The 17,410-nt window shown below is 39.5% G+C and overlaps 1 protein-coding gene across 1 annotated transcript in view; it reads left to right on the top strand.

The window, feature by feature from the left end:
* The window catches only part of LOC106091197 (homeobox protein invected), a 28,122-nt gene extending 16,898 nt beyond the window's left edge, over positions 1-11,224 (top strand). Inside the window, exons 3-4 of the mRNA XM_059369934.1 lie at positions 363-454; positions 11,093-11,224. Of these exons, the coding sequence (XP_059225917.1) occupies positions 363-454; positions 11,093-11,224 (224 nt within the window). The remainder of the gene's footprint in view (positions 1-362; positions 455-11,092) is intronic.
* The last annotated feature ends 6,186 nt before the right edge of the window (positions 11,225-17,410 follow it).

Here is a 17,410-nt window from a genome sequence, read left to right as displayed (position 1 = left end):
TTTGCATGCGGTGTTCCGTTATGACTTCCAACCACTGAGCCAAGTATGGTCCAAATCGATCTATAACCTGATATAGCTCCCATATAAACCGGTCTCTCGATCATCCTTGTTCGGTTCTAGAAGTATGTAGAATAAAATTATGACCTACAACTAAATTTATTTTGTAAAAATTTTTAGCACCATCCATGGTGGTGGGTACCCAAGATTCGGCCCGCCCAAACTTGGCATGCTTTTACTTATTTTTGACTTCATAACCACTGTTGCTATTTGGGAGCTGGCGTTTCGTTTTAGGAAGGAAATAAAATGATTGTATGGGCCATGCCTGTGGTGCTGTATGACATGAAATTATGATGATGGCAAAGATGAGGATGATGATAATGACGATGATTATGAGTATGACGAAGATGATGATTATGATGGTTACGGTGTTGTTGTATTTAATCTTTTTGCTCTGGTAATTTTGAGGGTGGTTTCCATTTCGTCCGTCGTCGCCTCTGTTGATGATGGTGGTGGCACTGCTGCTGATATAGCCTTCCCTGCTTTGGGGGTATAAGAAAGATTATGAATTTTTGTGGTTGTTACAAATGACAACCAACAACGAAACGTATGAATAAACCATGGTACATAGAGAAAAAGAGAGGGTAAGGGAAACGCACAAATGGATGAATTATGATTGTGGTAGGAAACAATGGGAAAACAAACATAATTAGGTTGGGAAAGTTGCGTACCAACATCTATCTACAGCACAATGTACCACCACCACCACCACCATCATCGCTTGGCGTTTTGTTTGAGAGGAGGCGCAGTGGAAGCAACACCATCCGTTACCGACATGAAAGAAAATTTTTGGTAATGGAGTTTGTTTGCCTGTTGTTTAGATGATGGTAGATTCTAAAGGGGGGGAGGAATAAACGAACATCATTAATTTGCCGTGAAATAATCTCACTCAAGTGGCTGAGGACTCCCTTTGTCTGTTTTTCGTTGTGAAGAAGGTAATCATTTATTCAAAGGCATGATTGTTTGTTTTTGTTTATTGAAAAAAAGTATGAAAGAAAGAGAAGGAGAGCACGAGATTCATATTTTGCAGATAATTTGGAAGCAATGTTGTTTTAGAAATGTAAGGATAAGGAACTATTGAATAGGGATGAACCATAGATTAATATTCCATCTTGAGAAGCTACCACCAAGGATTCTGCTTAACATTGACACAGATGATCTTGGTTGAGCTTATGCGGTAAACATTTCAGCTTGCGGGGGTCGTAGAAGTCTAATCGGGAGTTTGGGTTATATGGGAGCTATATTAGATTATAGACCAACTTTGATGATACTTATCAGGGATGGTGGAAGTAAAAAAAAAAACACTATTGGGAAAATATCAGCCCAATAAGATAATATTTGTGGTTTCTAGGGGCTTAAGATGTCAAACCGAAGGACCATTTTATATGTGAGCTCTGTATATCCAAATATCTGTCCGTCCATCTCTATGTGGAAGTCACGATAGCGTCTAAACGAATAAGGCAATTCCCTTATAAATTTGTACAGATACTTCTTATCGCTGTAGAGATGGGCTTGATCGGTCCATATTTAGATTTAGCTCCCATACACCCAACAAATTGTTCCCTTCTCTCCATAAACTTCATCTTCTCATGGCGGGGGAAGAATGTGTGGACTATATTTTCCATTGTTTTAACCTGATACAGCTCCCATAGAAACTGATCTACCGCTTTGACTTCTTGGGTCCTAAGGGGGCCAAACTTTAAGCAAAGTTGGCTGAAATTTTGCACAGCGACTTTTGCTTCAACTTTGGAAACTCTGACAAGCAGTCTGAGTCGATCTATAACCTGATTTATCTCTCATATAAACAGATCATGGAATTTTACTAGCCTCTAGACGCTCTACCAATTACGCTGAAATTTTGCACAGTGACATAGGTTATGACTGCCAGCAACTCTGGCAAATAAAGACTGATATAGCTGGCATATAAACCGATATTCCAATTTGCCTTCTTCAACCCTTCGGGGGCACATTTCTTAACCAAGTTGTCCATTGGTTATAAATTTTAGCAAATCTGCCAAGTATGGACCAAATCGGACTATAACCTTATATAGGTCCCATATAAAGCGGGCTCCGGACTTGACTTCTTGAGTCTTTACAGGGCGAAATCCCCAATTTTCAAATCGGACTAAAACTGCGGTTTGTAAATGCTCAAGAAGTCAAATAGAGAGATCGGTTTATAAGGGAGCTATATCAGGTTAAAGACCAATTTGGACCGTACTTGGCATAGTGGTTGGAAGTCATAGCGGAATACCACATGCAAAATTTCAGCCAAATCGGACTAAAATTGCGGGTTGTAAGGCTCAAGAAGTCAAATCGGGAGATCGGTTTATAAGGGAGCTATATCAGGTTAAAGACCAATTTGGACCGTACTTAGCACAGTTGTTGGAAGTCATAACGGAACACCACATGCAAAATTTCAGCCAAATCGGATTAAAATTGCGGTTTGTAAAGGCTCAAGAAGTCAAATCGAGAGATCGGTTTATAAGGGAGCTATATCAGGTTAAAGACCAATTTGGACCGTACTTGGCACAGTTGTTAAAAGTCATAACGGAACACCACAGACAAAATTTCAGCCAAATCGGACTTAAATTACGGCTTGTAAGGGCTCAAGAAGTCATATCGAGCGATCGGTTTATATCGAGGACTAGCCGAGCCGAGCCGCGCCCCCTCCGCTGCGCCTTCTTTAACTCTCGAATATCTTTTTAGGGTGAGGACACTTTGCACTGAATGCGGATATCGAATTCGTGCCATTGTAGCCTACGGCTCTGAACGCATTCGAATCCTGGAGAGAACATCGAACAAAGCCGTGGCGACATTTGCGAGGCACAATGCCATGCATAGGGGACGCCATTCGAACTCGGCTATAAAAAGGTCCCTTATCATTGAGTTTAGCCTTGAATCGAAAAGCACTCATTGATGTGTAAGAAGTTTGGCGCTGCTCGATTCCTGGTGTTTTTAAAAATGAGGCTAATGAGAAGTGCTTTTTAGGGAAGGAATGGCACTTCGGACATTTCGACTCAAATATGGATATCATATTCTTGCTGCACTTCCAAATCCCTTTAATTTGAACCACATATTGCCGCGGTCGTTAAATATGAACAGTTTGAAGGGTGTTTTGGGGCTTGGAAATAGATATCAAATTTGTTCTTTATTCCCAACCGGAATGAACTTAATTTTAGGGGGTGCTTTAGGGCGTACCCCAAAACACTTGGCTTCAAAATTGGATACCAAATTCGTTTTCTACTCTGAAATACCTTTCATATGAGTCCCATATTGTCATAATGGGTCAAATCATCCATTTGACGGATCTTTAGGAGAAAAAGCGCCACCTAGACTTGAACGCAAATTTTAATGTCATATTCGTAATCTACTCCCAAATACCTTTCATTTGAGCCCCATTTAGCCATGGTCAGCTAATATACCCATTTGGGGGTATTTGGGGGTGGGCAACCTCCTACTACTTGGATCTAATGTTTTATGCCATATTTGTAATCTACTACCTAATACTTTTCATTTGAGTCCCACATTGGCATGAATTTGGAATATATCTGTTTAGAGGAGTTTTGGGGTTGCGCTTTAATACCATATTCGCTTTTTGGTCTCCAATACCTTTCATTTGATATCCTTATTGTGCCCATCGGACCACTTTCGGATATGGGTGGCGTTTTTGGGGTAAAGGATAAAATTATGTAGCCTATGTTTCCTTCCGGCCAAACGTACACAATCTATGAAAATTTTAAGAAAATCGGTTCAGCCAAGTATTATTTAGTTGTAATGGCTCTAATGGCGTTTTTGAGGTGTGGCGTGACCCCCTGTACTTCGATCTGATTTTGTATGCCAGATTCGAAATCTACTCCCGAATAGCTTTCATTTGAGCCCCATATTGAAATGAACGTCCAATATGTCTGTTTGGAGAAGTTTTGGGGTTGGGGCGGCCCGATGGGTACTTAGACTCACATTTTATTACCATTTTCGTATTCCACTCTCCAATACCTTTCATTTGAGCCCCATATTGAAATGATCGTCCGATATGTCTGTTTTGGGAAGTTTTGGGGTTGGGGCGGCCCGATGGGTACTTAGACTCAAATTTTGACACCATATTCTTATTCTACTCTCCAATACCTTTCATTTGAGCGCCATATTATCCCGATCGATCTACTTTTGATTTTGGGATGTGTTTTTGGCATAAGGGGGAGGGTCCGTCCCCCTTCCGATATCGAAAAATTATATAGCCTATGTTTTCTTCCAGACCAACCTACACAATATGCGAAAATTTCTAGAAAACCAGGTTCTGCTGTTATTCAGTCTATGCGGAACAAACAAACCAAGTCTCATATATCCGTGATTGTCTAATGTGCCCATTTTGGGCGTTTTTGTGGGGGTGGGGTGACCCCCTATACTTCGACATGAATTTGTATGCCAGATTCGTTATCTACTCCCCCAAACTTTTCATTTGATACCCATATTGTCCTTATCGGTCCACTTTTGATTTTGGGTGGTGTTTTTGGGGTAACGGTGGTAGGTCCGCCCCCTTCCGTTATCAATAAATTATATAGCCCATTTCTACTTCCTGACCATATTCGTAATCTACTTCCGAATACCCCTTAAACCCCTTAAACCAATTTTAAGAGGTTTTGGGGCTGGGGCGGCCCTCCAGGTATTTGGACCCAACTTCGTACTCTACTCTTGAATACCTTTCATTTTAATCCCACATTGTCCCGATCGGTCCACTTTTAGTTTTGGGTAGTACTTTTGGGATAAGGGGAAGGGTCCGTCCCCCTACCGATACCAAAAAAATACCTTTCATTTGAGTCCCATGTTGTCATTATCGTCAAATAAACCAATTTTAAGGGGTTTTGAGGCTGGGGCGGCCCCCTAGGTACTTGGACCCAACTTCGTACTCTACTCTTGAATACCTTTCATTTGAACCCCATATTCTCCCGCTCGGTCCACTTTTATTTTGGGGTAGTACTTTTGGGGTAAGGGGAAGGGTCCGCCCCCCTCACGATATCAAAAAATCCCGTTCAGTTGAGTCCCATATTGTCATTATCGTCAAATAAGCCAATTTTAAGGGGTTTTGGGGCTGGGGCGGCCTTCCCAGGTACTTGGACCCAACTTTTATTATGAAATTCGTACTCTACTGTTGAATACCTTTCATTTGAACCCCATATTCTTCCGCTCGGTCCACTTTTATTTTGGGGTAGTACTTTTGGGGTAAGGGGAAGGGTCCGCCCCCCTCCCGATATCAAAAAATACTGTTCATTTGAGTCCCATATTGTCATTATCGTCAAATAAACCAGTTTTAAGGGGTTTTGGGGCTGGGGCGGCCCTCCAGGTACATGGACCCAACTTCCATTATGAAATTCGTACTCTACTCTTGAATAACTTTCATTTGAGTGCCATATTGTCCCGATCGGTCCACTTTTAGTTTTGGGTAGTACTTTTGGGGCAAGGGGAAGGGTCCGTCCCCCTCCCGATATCAAAAAATACCTTTCATTTGAGTCCCATATTGTCATTATCGTCAAATAAACCACTTTTAAGGGGTTTTGGGGTTGGGGCGGCCTCCCAGGTACATGGACCCAACTTCCATTATGAAATTCGTACTCTACTCTTGAATACCTTTCATTTGAGTGCCTTATTGTCCCGATCGGTCCACTTTTAGTTTTGGGTAGTACTTTTGGGGTAAGGGGAAGAGTCCGCCTCCCTGCCGATATCAAAAAATTATATAACCTATGTTTCTTTCCAGACCAACCTACACAATCTGTGAAAATTTCAAGGTAATCGGTTCAGCCGGTTCAATATGAATTGTATATGTTGGACTGTACTTGGCACAGTTGTTGGGAGTCATGACAGCCAAATCGGGCCAAAATTGCCGGGTCCAGGGTCTCAAGAAGTCTAATCGGGAGATCGGTTTATATGGGAGGTATATCTATATCTGAAGCGATATGGCTCCTTTTGCAATCCCCAACGACCTACATCGATATTAGGTATCTACGCAAAATTTCAAGCGGCTAGCTGTATGCGTTCGACCTCCATCGTGATTTCGACAAACGGAAGGACGGACGGACGGATGGACTTGGCTAGATTGACTCAGAACGTCGAGACGATAAAGAATATATATACATTATGGGGTCTTAGACGAATATATCGAGGCGTTACAAACGGAATGACTAGATTAGTATACCCCCATCCAATGGTGGTTGAAATAAAAATCTTTTTCGTATGTCGTTTTGAACCAATGGGCTCTACATTTTGACTTTCCATTTTTCTCTATTTCCTCTTAAGTTTAATTTCACCTCTTCATAGTTTTAGTTTCTAATCTTCATGTTTACTAACGAGCTCACGATCTCAATAAGTTTTAATGTTAAACTTGCTCAAAGCTTTCATTAGCACAACATTACAAGCCATACCTTATAAAGCCACAAAATTTCACAATTCATTCATAATCCAATCCACCCCATTAGGGAGGTTAGCCCAAACTGCCACTCACTAAAGATTGCCATATGATTTCAATGTTGTTTTATTGAAAATTCCTAAGCATACCAATGAACTGTTTGCTCTTTGGCCCTACACCAGAAGAGCATTAATGAAATTAAATCCGTACGCACACCACACACACACACATACTCAGACATATTCACCTTTACGTCGAAATGTTAACAAACCATTGGTTTCGATAACGATTAGCTTAATTAATAGTTCTGTCAAACGTAATTAAGCAAAATTATTTATTTATTCCAAAACATTGGCAAAAATGGTGCTTAGTTTCTAAACTCTTCTCACCCTTTTAGATGGCATTCTCCCTGGATTTGTAAGCAATCATCCATGGCATAGATTTACCAATTAATTTTAAAGATTTATCTCTTAATGTTGCCTACATTAGGCCAAATTGTTTAAAAATACTAAAATATTTGATTTGTTTTCATGTATTTCTTAATTTTTTTTATTACCTAGTTTTTATTACTTAAAATTTGTAAATAAACTTTAGTGTGCCGAAGCACATAAAAATTTTAGCTAATTTTGTGACTATTATGTTAAAATCGCTCAATATAGAGACACAGTGGGTGCAAGATAACAAATACACAATTTAGATTTTGTATAAACTGGCAAAAATGGTGTCTTTTCTAAATCTAGTAGGTTAGGTTAGGTTGAAAAGAGGGTGCAGATATCAATCCGCCCCATGCCACTATGGACATACACCTAAGCCAGTAATCGGCTTGTTGTGCGCTCTAAAAACCATAAAGTAACCTCTAAAAAGAAAATTTTAAGTTAGGAATTCCGTGCTACTTACAAAATTCTTAATTGTTTTCAATACCACTCCCTAAAGTTGGTTCATGTCTGGTATTGTGTCTCAAAGTTGGTTCATGTTTGGTATTGTGTCTCAAAGTTGGTTCATGTCTGGTATTGTGTCTCCACCTAAGTACCGGTATCTGTTTGACGCAAAAGCTGGGCAATGACAAAGGAAATGCTCCAACGTCTCATCATCTTCCCCGCATGCCCTAAACATGCTATCACTTGCCGCACCGATTTTGCATGAGTGAACTCGTAGGTCATTATAGCCATTGGTATCATAACGGGACATATAGGAGTCCCGTTATGATACCAATAGCTATACTGACCTCATTCTTGCTTCCTTGCAGTAATAACCTCGTCTTCTCAAGATTTGGATCCCCACATAGGATTTCGCCGTCCTACCCACCGTTTCACAGTTCCATAATGTTGCATGCGTATTCGTCGCCCACTCCCTTAACTCGGACTGTGTCGACCCGTTTATTGACGGCAGTCCTCTGGCCTTCACCGCCAAATCGTCTACCCCTTACTTCGTTATGGCCCGGCACCCAAAATAATGCGGATTTTCCAATCCTCAGAAAAGTTGTTAATCTCCTTCTTACACTGCACGACTGTTCATAACCTTACCGTTCTGGTTTTAATCGCCCTTATGGCAAATTTTGCCTTCGGTAAAGATGTTCGACGTCCTGGCGTGAGCACCACACCACTTCACGCATTCCTTGATCGCCCGGATCTCCGCCTGCAGGACCATAATATAGTCAGGCATTCTAAAACAGATCTCAGCCCCTGGGTTCTCAATAGCCCCTGGGTTCTCTCTCCAGGCCCACTCTGTAGTCTAGCTTTGATCTATCCGTATAACATGATCTTCCGGTTGGCAATACTAGGGTTCCGTCAATCCAAGACTGTGCCGATGGCAGCAGTGCCTCGAACTCGAATTCAAGGTTCATCTCAGGTATCCGATCGGAAACCTCTTCCCTTCCTTCCAGGTTTCCTATCGTCGCCTCGATTATACCGCGATGGTATGAGCTGCTCCCATCCTCAATCTATTCTCCCAACGCCTTAAGTCTCTTAGCCGCAGTGGCTGCCTTACACTTAATCTCTATGTCAATGGGTCGGATATCTAGAATAGTCTCCAGGGCTCTAGTGGGCGTGGTCCTAATCGCTCCGCCTAAGCCGAGACAACATGTTCTCTGAACCTGTTGTATGGTCCTTATGTTGCACTTTTTCTCCATAGCAGTCCACCAAACTACTGGGGCGTAGGTAAGTATTGGTCTAATCACGCTCCTGTAGAGCCAGTGGGCTATACTAGGATTCAGGCCCCATTTCGAACCTACGGGCCGTCTACATAGTGCCCAACATCTGTGAGCCCTCTCAGTAAAGTTGAATAAAAAAATGGTAGAATATTGTAAAACTTTTTATGTGACCTCCGATAGTCTGGGTGTGAATTCGTTTAGACTCAAGAAAAGTGAACGAATCCGAGGCCGTTTCTTCGACCGAGGCGACTGGTAGTATCTTTGTATTTTCACAGATTAGTCGTTCAATTTTTAAGTCGCATGAGTCGGCGGAAACGGCGGCGTCGGGACTGTCGTCAACTCGGCTTCGTTCACTGTCAACAAGTCAAAAGGACCGAGTGACATACTCCATGCTTGTTGCGAAGGGCAGAACCGTATGCCATACGACTGCTTGCGATTTTTTTCGGGAGCTTCGCAACGATATGTTGCCGAACGGTTAGATTGGTTTGCATCCTGATGGCAGAGATGAACTATCTGCCCAAGGATTATAGGCCAATTGGAACCTGAAGAAAATAATTGAAACATGAATTAGGGACTTCTAGACACTTTCCGGGTATATGGCTATCAGCTTGCAAGTTCAAACCTGGCCATCAACATTCCATGAAGGAACAGTGGCAAACTTCTCATCTATCAATAAGTGCAGTCCGATTCAAGACTGTGCTCAATGGAAAGGGAGCTCATTTTTAAAGCCGAGTCTTAACGGACGCAGAGCGACACCTCTTTGGAGAGAAGTTTTTACATGACTGCTATGCCGTGTAATCATGACATAGTATCTCAGAAATGTCGTCACGTCTGTGCCACGCTTGCCTCCATTCACGGTGGTCGGTTACATGAAGGGAATTTGGGTGTGGGCGACTTAACTTTGGTGGACTTCTTGGACATAGAAAGGGCTTCCAATAACTTGTAGTCGGAGACCATGCAAAGCGCTCTGGTGGACTTGTTGTTTTCAGCTAACATGTCGTGGGAGGGGTAAAGTGGCCGTAATTCTTGGAGGCAAAGTACTAGAGCTTGATTCTTGATCAAAGGGTCAAAAGAATACTGAATGAGCTCTACTCCTGTCGCAACCTGATAGGAAGGAGTTTGGATCTTAGGCCGAAGACGGTACCGCGGATGCTTACGGTGATTGTTTTGCCGATTCTCACCTATTAGCCTTGGAAATTGGTGCCCTTCTCAAGATAATCATAATAACAAACCGTGTTAATGTAACTGGTGGCATTGAGGAAGAGCGACATTTGTGAGGTACAATGCCATGTAAAACTTCTCTCCACAGAGGTGTCGCACTGCGGCTCGCCGTTCGGTCTCGGCTATAAAAAGGAGGCCCCTTATCTGTCTGACGATGTCACGTCCGTCTGTCTGTTTAAATCAAGCTACAGTCTTTAAAAATAGAGATATTGAGTTGAAATATTGCACAGATTAAGCAGGTAAAGTTCGAAGATGGGCTATATCGGACTATATCTTGATATAGCCCCCATATAGACCGATCCGCCGATTTAGGGTCTCAGGCCCATAAATGCAACATTTATTACGCAATTTTGCTGAAATTTGGGACAGTGAGTTGTGTTAGGCCCTTCGACAGCTTTCTTTAATTTGGTCTAGATCGGTCCATATTTGGATATAGCGTCCATATAGACCGATCCGCCGATTTAGGGTCTTCGGCCCATAAAAGCCACATTTGTTATCCGATTTTGCTGAAATTTGGGACAGTGAGTTGTGTTAGGCCATTCGACATCTTTCGACAATTTGGCTCAGATCGGTCCAGATTTGAATATAGCTGCCATATAGACCAATCTCTCGATTTAAGGTTTTGGGCCTATAAAAGGCGCATTAATTAGCCGAGGTCGCCGAAATTTGGGACAGTGAGTTGGGTAAGGCTCTTTGACATCCTTCTTCAATTTGGCACAGATCGGTCCAGATTTGGATATAGCTGCCATATAGACCGATCCTTCGATTTAAGGTTTTGGGCCTATAAAAGGCGCATGTATTGTCCGATATCGCCGAAATTTGGGACTGTGAGTAAGGTTAAGCTCCTCGACATATTTCTGCAATTTGGCCTAGATCGAGCAAGATTTGTATATAGCTGCCACATAGACCGATCTCTCGATTTAAGGTTTTGCACCCATAAAAGGCGCATTTATTGTCCGATGTCGCCAAAATTTGCTGCCTGGTTATCGACAAATCGGTGAGAGTTTTGAGGAGATTTGTTAATTCTGTAAAATTTATATTTTCGCCAACTTGAAACCACAGTTCAACTCTTTCACCTCAAATATCAATAAAATTAAATATGCACACTTTGGCTGTAACCCACTACTGCCCTCCCTATTAAACATTAAAAGAGTTTTCTTTTTTTTCTCTCTCTCACTATATCTCTTTCTCCTCAGGCATTTCATGACAAGTTTGAGCTTTAATGATAATGATTTTGCGTTTCGATGTTGTCGTTCGTTTGCTATTTGCAGTTGTCTACTCTATGCGATTTGGGATTTATCATAGTTGATGGTTTCTTGTCAATGATTAATGAATTAATTTGTGCGAGCGGTGGCGGCGGCGGCGGCGGCGACGGCGAATCGCATTGTACGATGAAGTCGTAGCTTTGTAGTGTTGTTTAGGCCAGCAACGAAGACTTTGCTGCCCGGTATTGCTCGTTGTAAAGAGAGAGAAAGAGCGAGAGAGAGAGGGGGAAAAACTGATTTTTGACAGTTCAAAAAATAGCTCTGACATAAAAGCTAATAAAGTTATAAAAATCGTTTGCATGTCTACAACGGATTTGGCATTTTTTGTGGTTAATATTCTGTGTGTTTTTTTTTTTTTTTGTTTTGGTTTCGCCGTCTTCCTCGGCTGCTGCTGCTGCTTGCTCGTCGTCATGGCTTACTTTGGCTTAGGCTTATACTTAGGCATTTGTTGTTGGCGGCGATGGTGGTGTTTATACGGCACTAATAACATTTTTTGGGTGGTCTTCCATTTCAAATACCAAAGAATGAGAAAAAAAAAACACAGAATGTGATTAGAGGCTTATGGGGTATAACTCTCGAGTTGGGGAGTCATAAGTCATAGACACAAAATATGCGAGTCAATGTTACGTTTCTTGAGACTTGTACATACTTGGGTGCGTTTTGTGATCACTTTAAAGCTAGAGCTTTCTAAGGCTGGCGGCCGTTTCGGTTAGCGGAGGGTTAGCAGTCGGAAGGCTGTAAAAGTTATTAAGTAATTTTTGGCTATTTATTATTAGTGAAAAATGTTGTTGACGGGTTTATTATCTTGAGCCGTGCTATGTCGACTCGCTTGGTAATGACTCGAGATTGATGAGGTTTTGACTTTTTAATCGATGATTTTTTCTTCATGAGTATTGGAATTTTTGTGCTTCTACCAGAGAAGGGGGGGTGTTACAGGTTTGGAAGGTGATATGTTTAACTTTAACTCGTAATGACAGTAATGATATAATTATTTACATGTGTTTGCATTGAATTGATGATGATGATGATGGTGCGATGCTGTTGATACCGGTGGGGCGTTAAATTGAAGAAGGCAAAAATTTGTTTTGTTTTTAAAGAAAAATTTATAGACATTTTGTCTTTAAAAAAATTTATAGAAAATTTGTCTTTAGAGAAATTTTCCCTGAAATTTTGTTACAAGAGAAAACTTTTTCGAAATTTTGTGTTCAGACGAAGACAGAACAAACTTTCCTTAAAATTTTCTCTAAAGACAAAATTTTTCAAAAAAAAAATTATTTATAGAGAATATTTTTACATTAAATGAAATTTTCTTTAAAGACAACATTTCTACAAAATCTTAAATCTTAAATCTCATTAAAAAAAAATTTCATTAAAATTGTGTCCGAAGACAACATAATTTTTCGCCTCACATATTTGATTTGAAAGACAACTTCTTCGAAATTTTGTTTTTGGAGAAAATTTTCCCGAAGCTGTGTGTAAGAGAAAATTTCTCCTAACAATTTTTCAAAAATAATTTTTCTTGAAATTTTGCTTTTAGAGAAAATAGTATGAAAGTTGTGCCTTTAAAAAATTTCCATTGAAAAATTTTCCCGAAATTTTTGTCGTTAACGAAAATTTCCCCAAAATTTTGTCTTTAGGATAAATTTCCCCAATATTTTTTTTTTTTAAAGAAAATTTGATGAAAATTTGGGTTTTAGTGAAAATTTCCGAAAATCTTTATACATAAACATGAATTTGGACGATCGAGGCAATATGGGATTCAAATGAAAGGTATCCGCTAGTAGAATACAAATTTGGGTCCAACTATTGGTCTATTTGAAGGGGTTTTGGGATCGGGGCTGCCCCCTAGTCCCAAAACCCCTTCAAATGGGCACATTGGACGATAATGACAATATGGGACCCGAATGAAAGGTATTCGGGAGTAGATTACAAATATGGTCGGGAAGAAGGGATAACCTATATAATGTGTTGATATTGGAAGGGGGCGGACCCTCTCCCGTTACCCCAAAAATACCATCCAAAATCAAGGTCGATCAATCAGGACAATATGGGTATTAAATAAAAGGTATTGTAGAGTAGAATACGAATATGGTATTAAAAGGTGAGTCCCAGGAACTCTGGAGCCACTCCAACCCCAAAAGTTCCCCAAACAAACATATTGGCCGTACATATCAATATGGGACTCAAATGAAAGGTATTCGGGAGAAGATTACGAATATGACATAAAAAAGTATGTCTAATTATTTACGAATCGCCCCATCCCCAAAAGTCCTCCCAAATTGGGAGTTTTACTCGTTTATAGCTATATAAGAATCAAATGAAACGTATTTGGGAGTTGATTACGAATCATATATCTAGCGGACCACCTCACTCCAAAACAGTCGATCAATCATAATGACCTAACAGGACACTGTGTGATTTAATGAATGTGTGGGGACACACATAAATGTAGGGCGCCATACCCCCAAAATTATGACGTTCATCGTGATAGGAGGAGTTGCAAAGCTTAACGTTAAGATTGCAACCATTTTTAGCCCATCAATAGACAAGGTCAAACGACGTGCTGCTGGACAACACTTTTTTGATCACAAGTTTTACATGGTTTAATAGTAAAAGCTATGGCCACCGCACCAATTATAGGCTGGCAAATTAGTTCTTTACCACTGAAAGCGAGTAGTAGCACTAACATTTATGTTAGCGCCATCTACATGCTGTTTTCAATCGGATTTAGTTGATCCAATTGAAAACAGTCAGTAAATGTCGCTAATTTGGAAAAGCCAACATGAACAGAAAGAGGGCAGAGTGGTCAAAATTGATCGTACAGCATTTAACTTCGTTATGACTTCGTTGCGGTTATATGCGGTATTATTTTTTAACTTTCCCACTCTAAGACGGGCCTTAACAGTAATCTTCAAAAACACCAGATCTCAGAGATGGGTGGGGCGATTAAAGCGAAATTTTGTTGGCATACTTTCATTAACCTAAAATCAAAAATTTGGTATCAGAATCTGAGGTGCGGTGCCTAGGAGGGCCGTCCACCTACAAAGCCCGTCAAACGGATTTATAGACCAATCACTACAATATGGGTATCAAATTAAAGGTATTTGAGAGTGAAAAGCGATTCTGATATCCAATCGTGGGATTAAGTGTTTCGTGGGTCGCCCCACCCCGAAAAAACCCCTCAAATCGGACATATTTACCGACCATGGCATATCTTAAATGAAAGGTCTTTGGGAGTAAAGCACGAAATTGAATTCCACTTTTGAGACCAAGTTTCTAGGGATCCACCACACCTTTAAACAAGACTTTTACTTATTGGTATTTAAAAAAGAGGTATTTGAGAGTAGAAAAATCCACAGGAAAATTGAAATACATTTTCAACTGAAATTAGGCAAAGATTTCCAACTTACGAGTACTTTTCTCCAACATAGCATTAACGGGCGCAGTAGAGTGGGCCGGGCTCAGCTAGTGTTCTAATAAAATAATGTCCTCAAAAATTTTTCTAAAGAGAAATTTTGAAATTTTGTATTTAGAAAACATGTCTTCGAAATTTTTGCTTTAGAGAAAATTTCCCCGCAATTTTGTCGCAAGGGAAAATTTCTCTTAAATTTAGTCTTTAAAGAAAATTTACCCAAAATTGTATTTTAGAAAACAAAATTGACTTTTAAGAAAATTTTCTAGAAATTTTTCTGAAATGAAAATTTTTTCGAAATATTTCTTTAGAGAAAATGTTCCCAAAATGTTGCTAATTCTTCTTTTTGGAAAATTTCTCAATTCTTGTCTATGGATAAAATTTCCTTGAAGGTTTGGTTTCAGAGGAAATTTTTTCTTATACAAAATTTCTCTGAAATTTTCCCAAAATTTTTCTTTAGAGGAAATTTTCCCTACATTTTGTCGCTAGAGAACATTTTCCCAAGATTTCCCTGAATTTTGACTTCACTGAAATTTACTTAAAATTTTGTCTTTAGAGAAAGTTTCCCCGAATATTTATGCCAAAATTTTGTTTTAGTACCCCGACATTTTTTTAGAGAAAATTATCCCGAAATTTTTCTTTAGAGGAAATTATCCCGAAATTTTGCCCTTATAGAAAATTTTTCCATTTTTTTCTATGGATACAATTTTCTAAAAGGTTTTGGTTTCAGAGGAAATTTTCACAACATTTTTTCTAATAGTAAATTCCCCGAAATTTTGTCGTTGAAAATTTCAGAAAAAAAAATTCCCCAAAATTTAGTCTTTAGAGAAAATTTTGCCGACATTTATTTAAGTATTCCCGAAATTTATCTTTAGAGAAAATTTTGCCCTGATATAAAATTTACTCTATTTTTGTCTATGGATAAAATTTCCCTAAAAGTCTTGGTTTCAGAGGAAGTTTTCGCAAAAATTTTTTTTATATTGTAGAAAAATTTCCCTAAATTTTTGTCGCTAGAGAACAAATTTCCCAAGATTGTCCTGAATTTTTTGACTTCACTGTATTTTACTTCAAATTTTGTCTTTGGGTAAAATTTTTCCCAAAATGTTATCCTTAGAGACAATTTCCCCGAAATTTTTCTTTCTTTCTCCGAAATTTTGACTTTGTAGAAAAATTTCAGCCATGTTTGTCATTGGATAAAATTTCTTTGAAGGTTTTCTTCAAATTTATCTCAAAGGAAATTTTCAAAGAGAAAATTTCCTCAAAATTTTGTCCTAAAAGAAAATTTCCTCAAAATATTGTCTTAAGAGAAAATTTCCACGAAAATTGTCTTTTGTAAGAAAATTGCCCGAAATGCATGCCATGGGAAAGTTTACCCAAAACTTTGTCTTTTGAGAAAGTTTTTAAAACTATGCTCAAGAGGTTTGGTTGGTGGAGAGTCCGTCCGCCTGTCGAAAGCTCGCTAAGTTTCGAAAGAGTAAAGCTGGGCGCTTGAAATTTTGTAGAAATACTTCTTATTAGTGTAGGTCGTTTGGGATTGTAAATGGGCCAAATCGGTCCATGTTTTGATATAGCTGCCATATAAACTGAAATAAACTGGTCTTGACTTCTTAAGCTTCGAGAAGGCGCAATTCTTAGCCAATTTGGCTGAAGTGTTGTGGTATGACTCCCAATAACTGTGCCAAGTATAGTCTAAATCAATCCATAACTTGATATAGATGCCATATAAACCGATCTACCAATTTGACTTCTTGACCTCTAGAGGGCGCAATTCCTAACCGATTTTTCTGAAATTTTGCATGACGTGTTTTGTTTTGACTTCCAACAGTTGTGCTTAGTATGGTTCAAATCGGCCCATATCCTGATATATCAAAATTTAGCATGAAGTGTTCTGATACGACTCCCAACAACTGTGCTTAGTGTAGTCTAAATCAATCCATAACTTGATATAGCCGCCATATAAACCGATCTACTGATTAGATTTCTTGAGCCTCCAGAGGGCGCAATTCTTATCCAATATGGCTGAAATTTTGCATATGTCGTTATGGTATGACTTCCAGCAACGTTTACAAGTATGGACTAAATCGGTATATAACCTGATATAGCTGCCATATAAACCATTTTCCGAGTTTGACTTTTTGAGCCTCTAGGGGGCGAAATTCTTATTCGATTTGGCCGAAATTTTTCATGAAATGTTTTATATTGACTTTCAACAAGTGTGTCAAGTATGGTCTAAATCAGTCCATACTCTGATATAGGCGCCATATAAACCGATCTCCCGTTTAGACTTCTTGGTTGAATATATGGTTGAAATTTTGCATATGTCGTTTTGCTATGACTTCCAGTAACTGTTCCAAGTATGGTCTATATAACCTGATATAGCTGCCATATAAACCGTTTTCCGAGTTTGACATTTTGGGCCTCTAGGGGGCGCTATTATTACTCGATTTGCTTGCAATTTTGGAGGTGGTGTTTTTCTATCTGAAAATGTCATTCAAAGAACTTGACAAATGTGATCTATGGTGGAGGGTTTATAAGATTCGGCCCGGCCGAACTTAGAACGCTTTTACTTGTTAGTTTTTAGAGCGCACAACAAGCCTATTGCTGGCTTAGGTGTATGTCTATAGTGGCATGGGGCAGATTAATATCTGCACCCTCTTTTCAACCCAACCTAGGTCAGATCAAGGGCCTCACTGGAAGTCACTTTTCAATGTCTTTAAATTAAATTTTAAAGTCGCCCATTTTTATGAGCGCACATTTAGTAGTTAAGTTTGGCACGTGGCCTGCAATACTCAACTCTTAGTCGGTTTGGCTTTTAAAATACTTTTCAATGGAGTTTCATATATCATAAAAATTGGCTAACGAATTGGATAAAAAAAAAAATAAATAAATCGTTTTAATTTTGAACATAACAA

The sequence above is a fragment of the Stomoxys calcitrans genome, chromosome 5 (assembly GCF_963082655.1).
Source record: "Stomoxys calcitrans chromosome 5, idStoCalc2.1, whole genome shotgun sequence".
NCBI lineage: Eukaryota > Metazoa > Arthropoda > Insecta > Diptera > Muscidae > Stomoxys > Stomoxys calcitrans.
The sequence above is the reverse complement of the archived record's forward strand: the minus strand, read 5'-3'. Positions and strand labels throughout refer to the sequence as shown.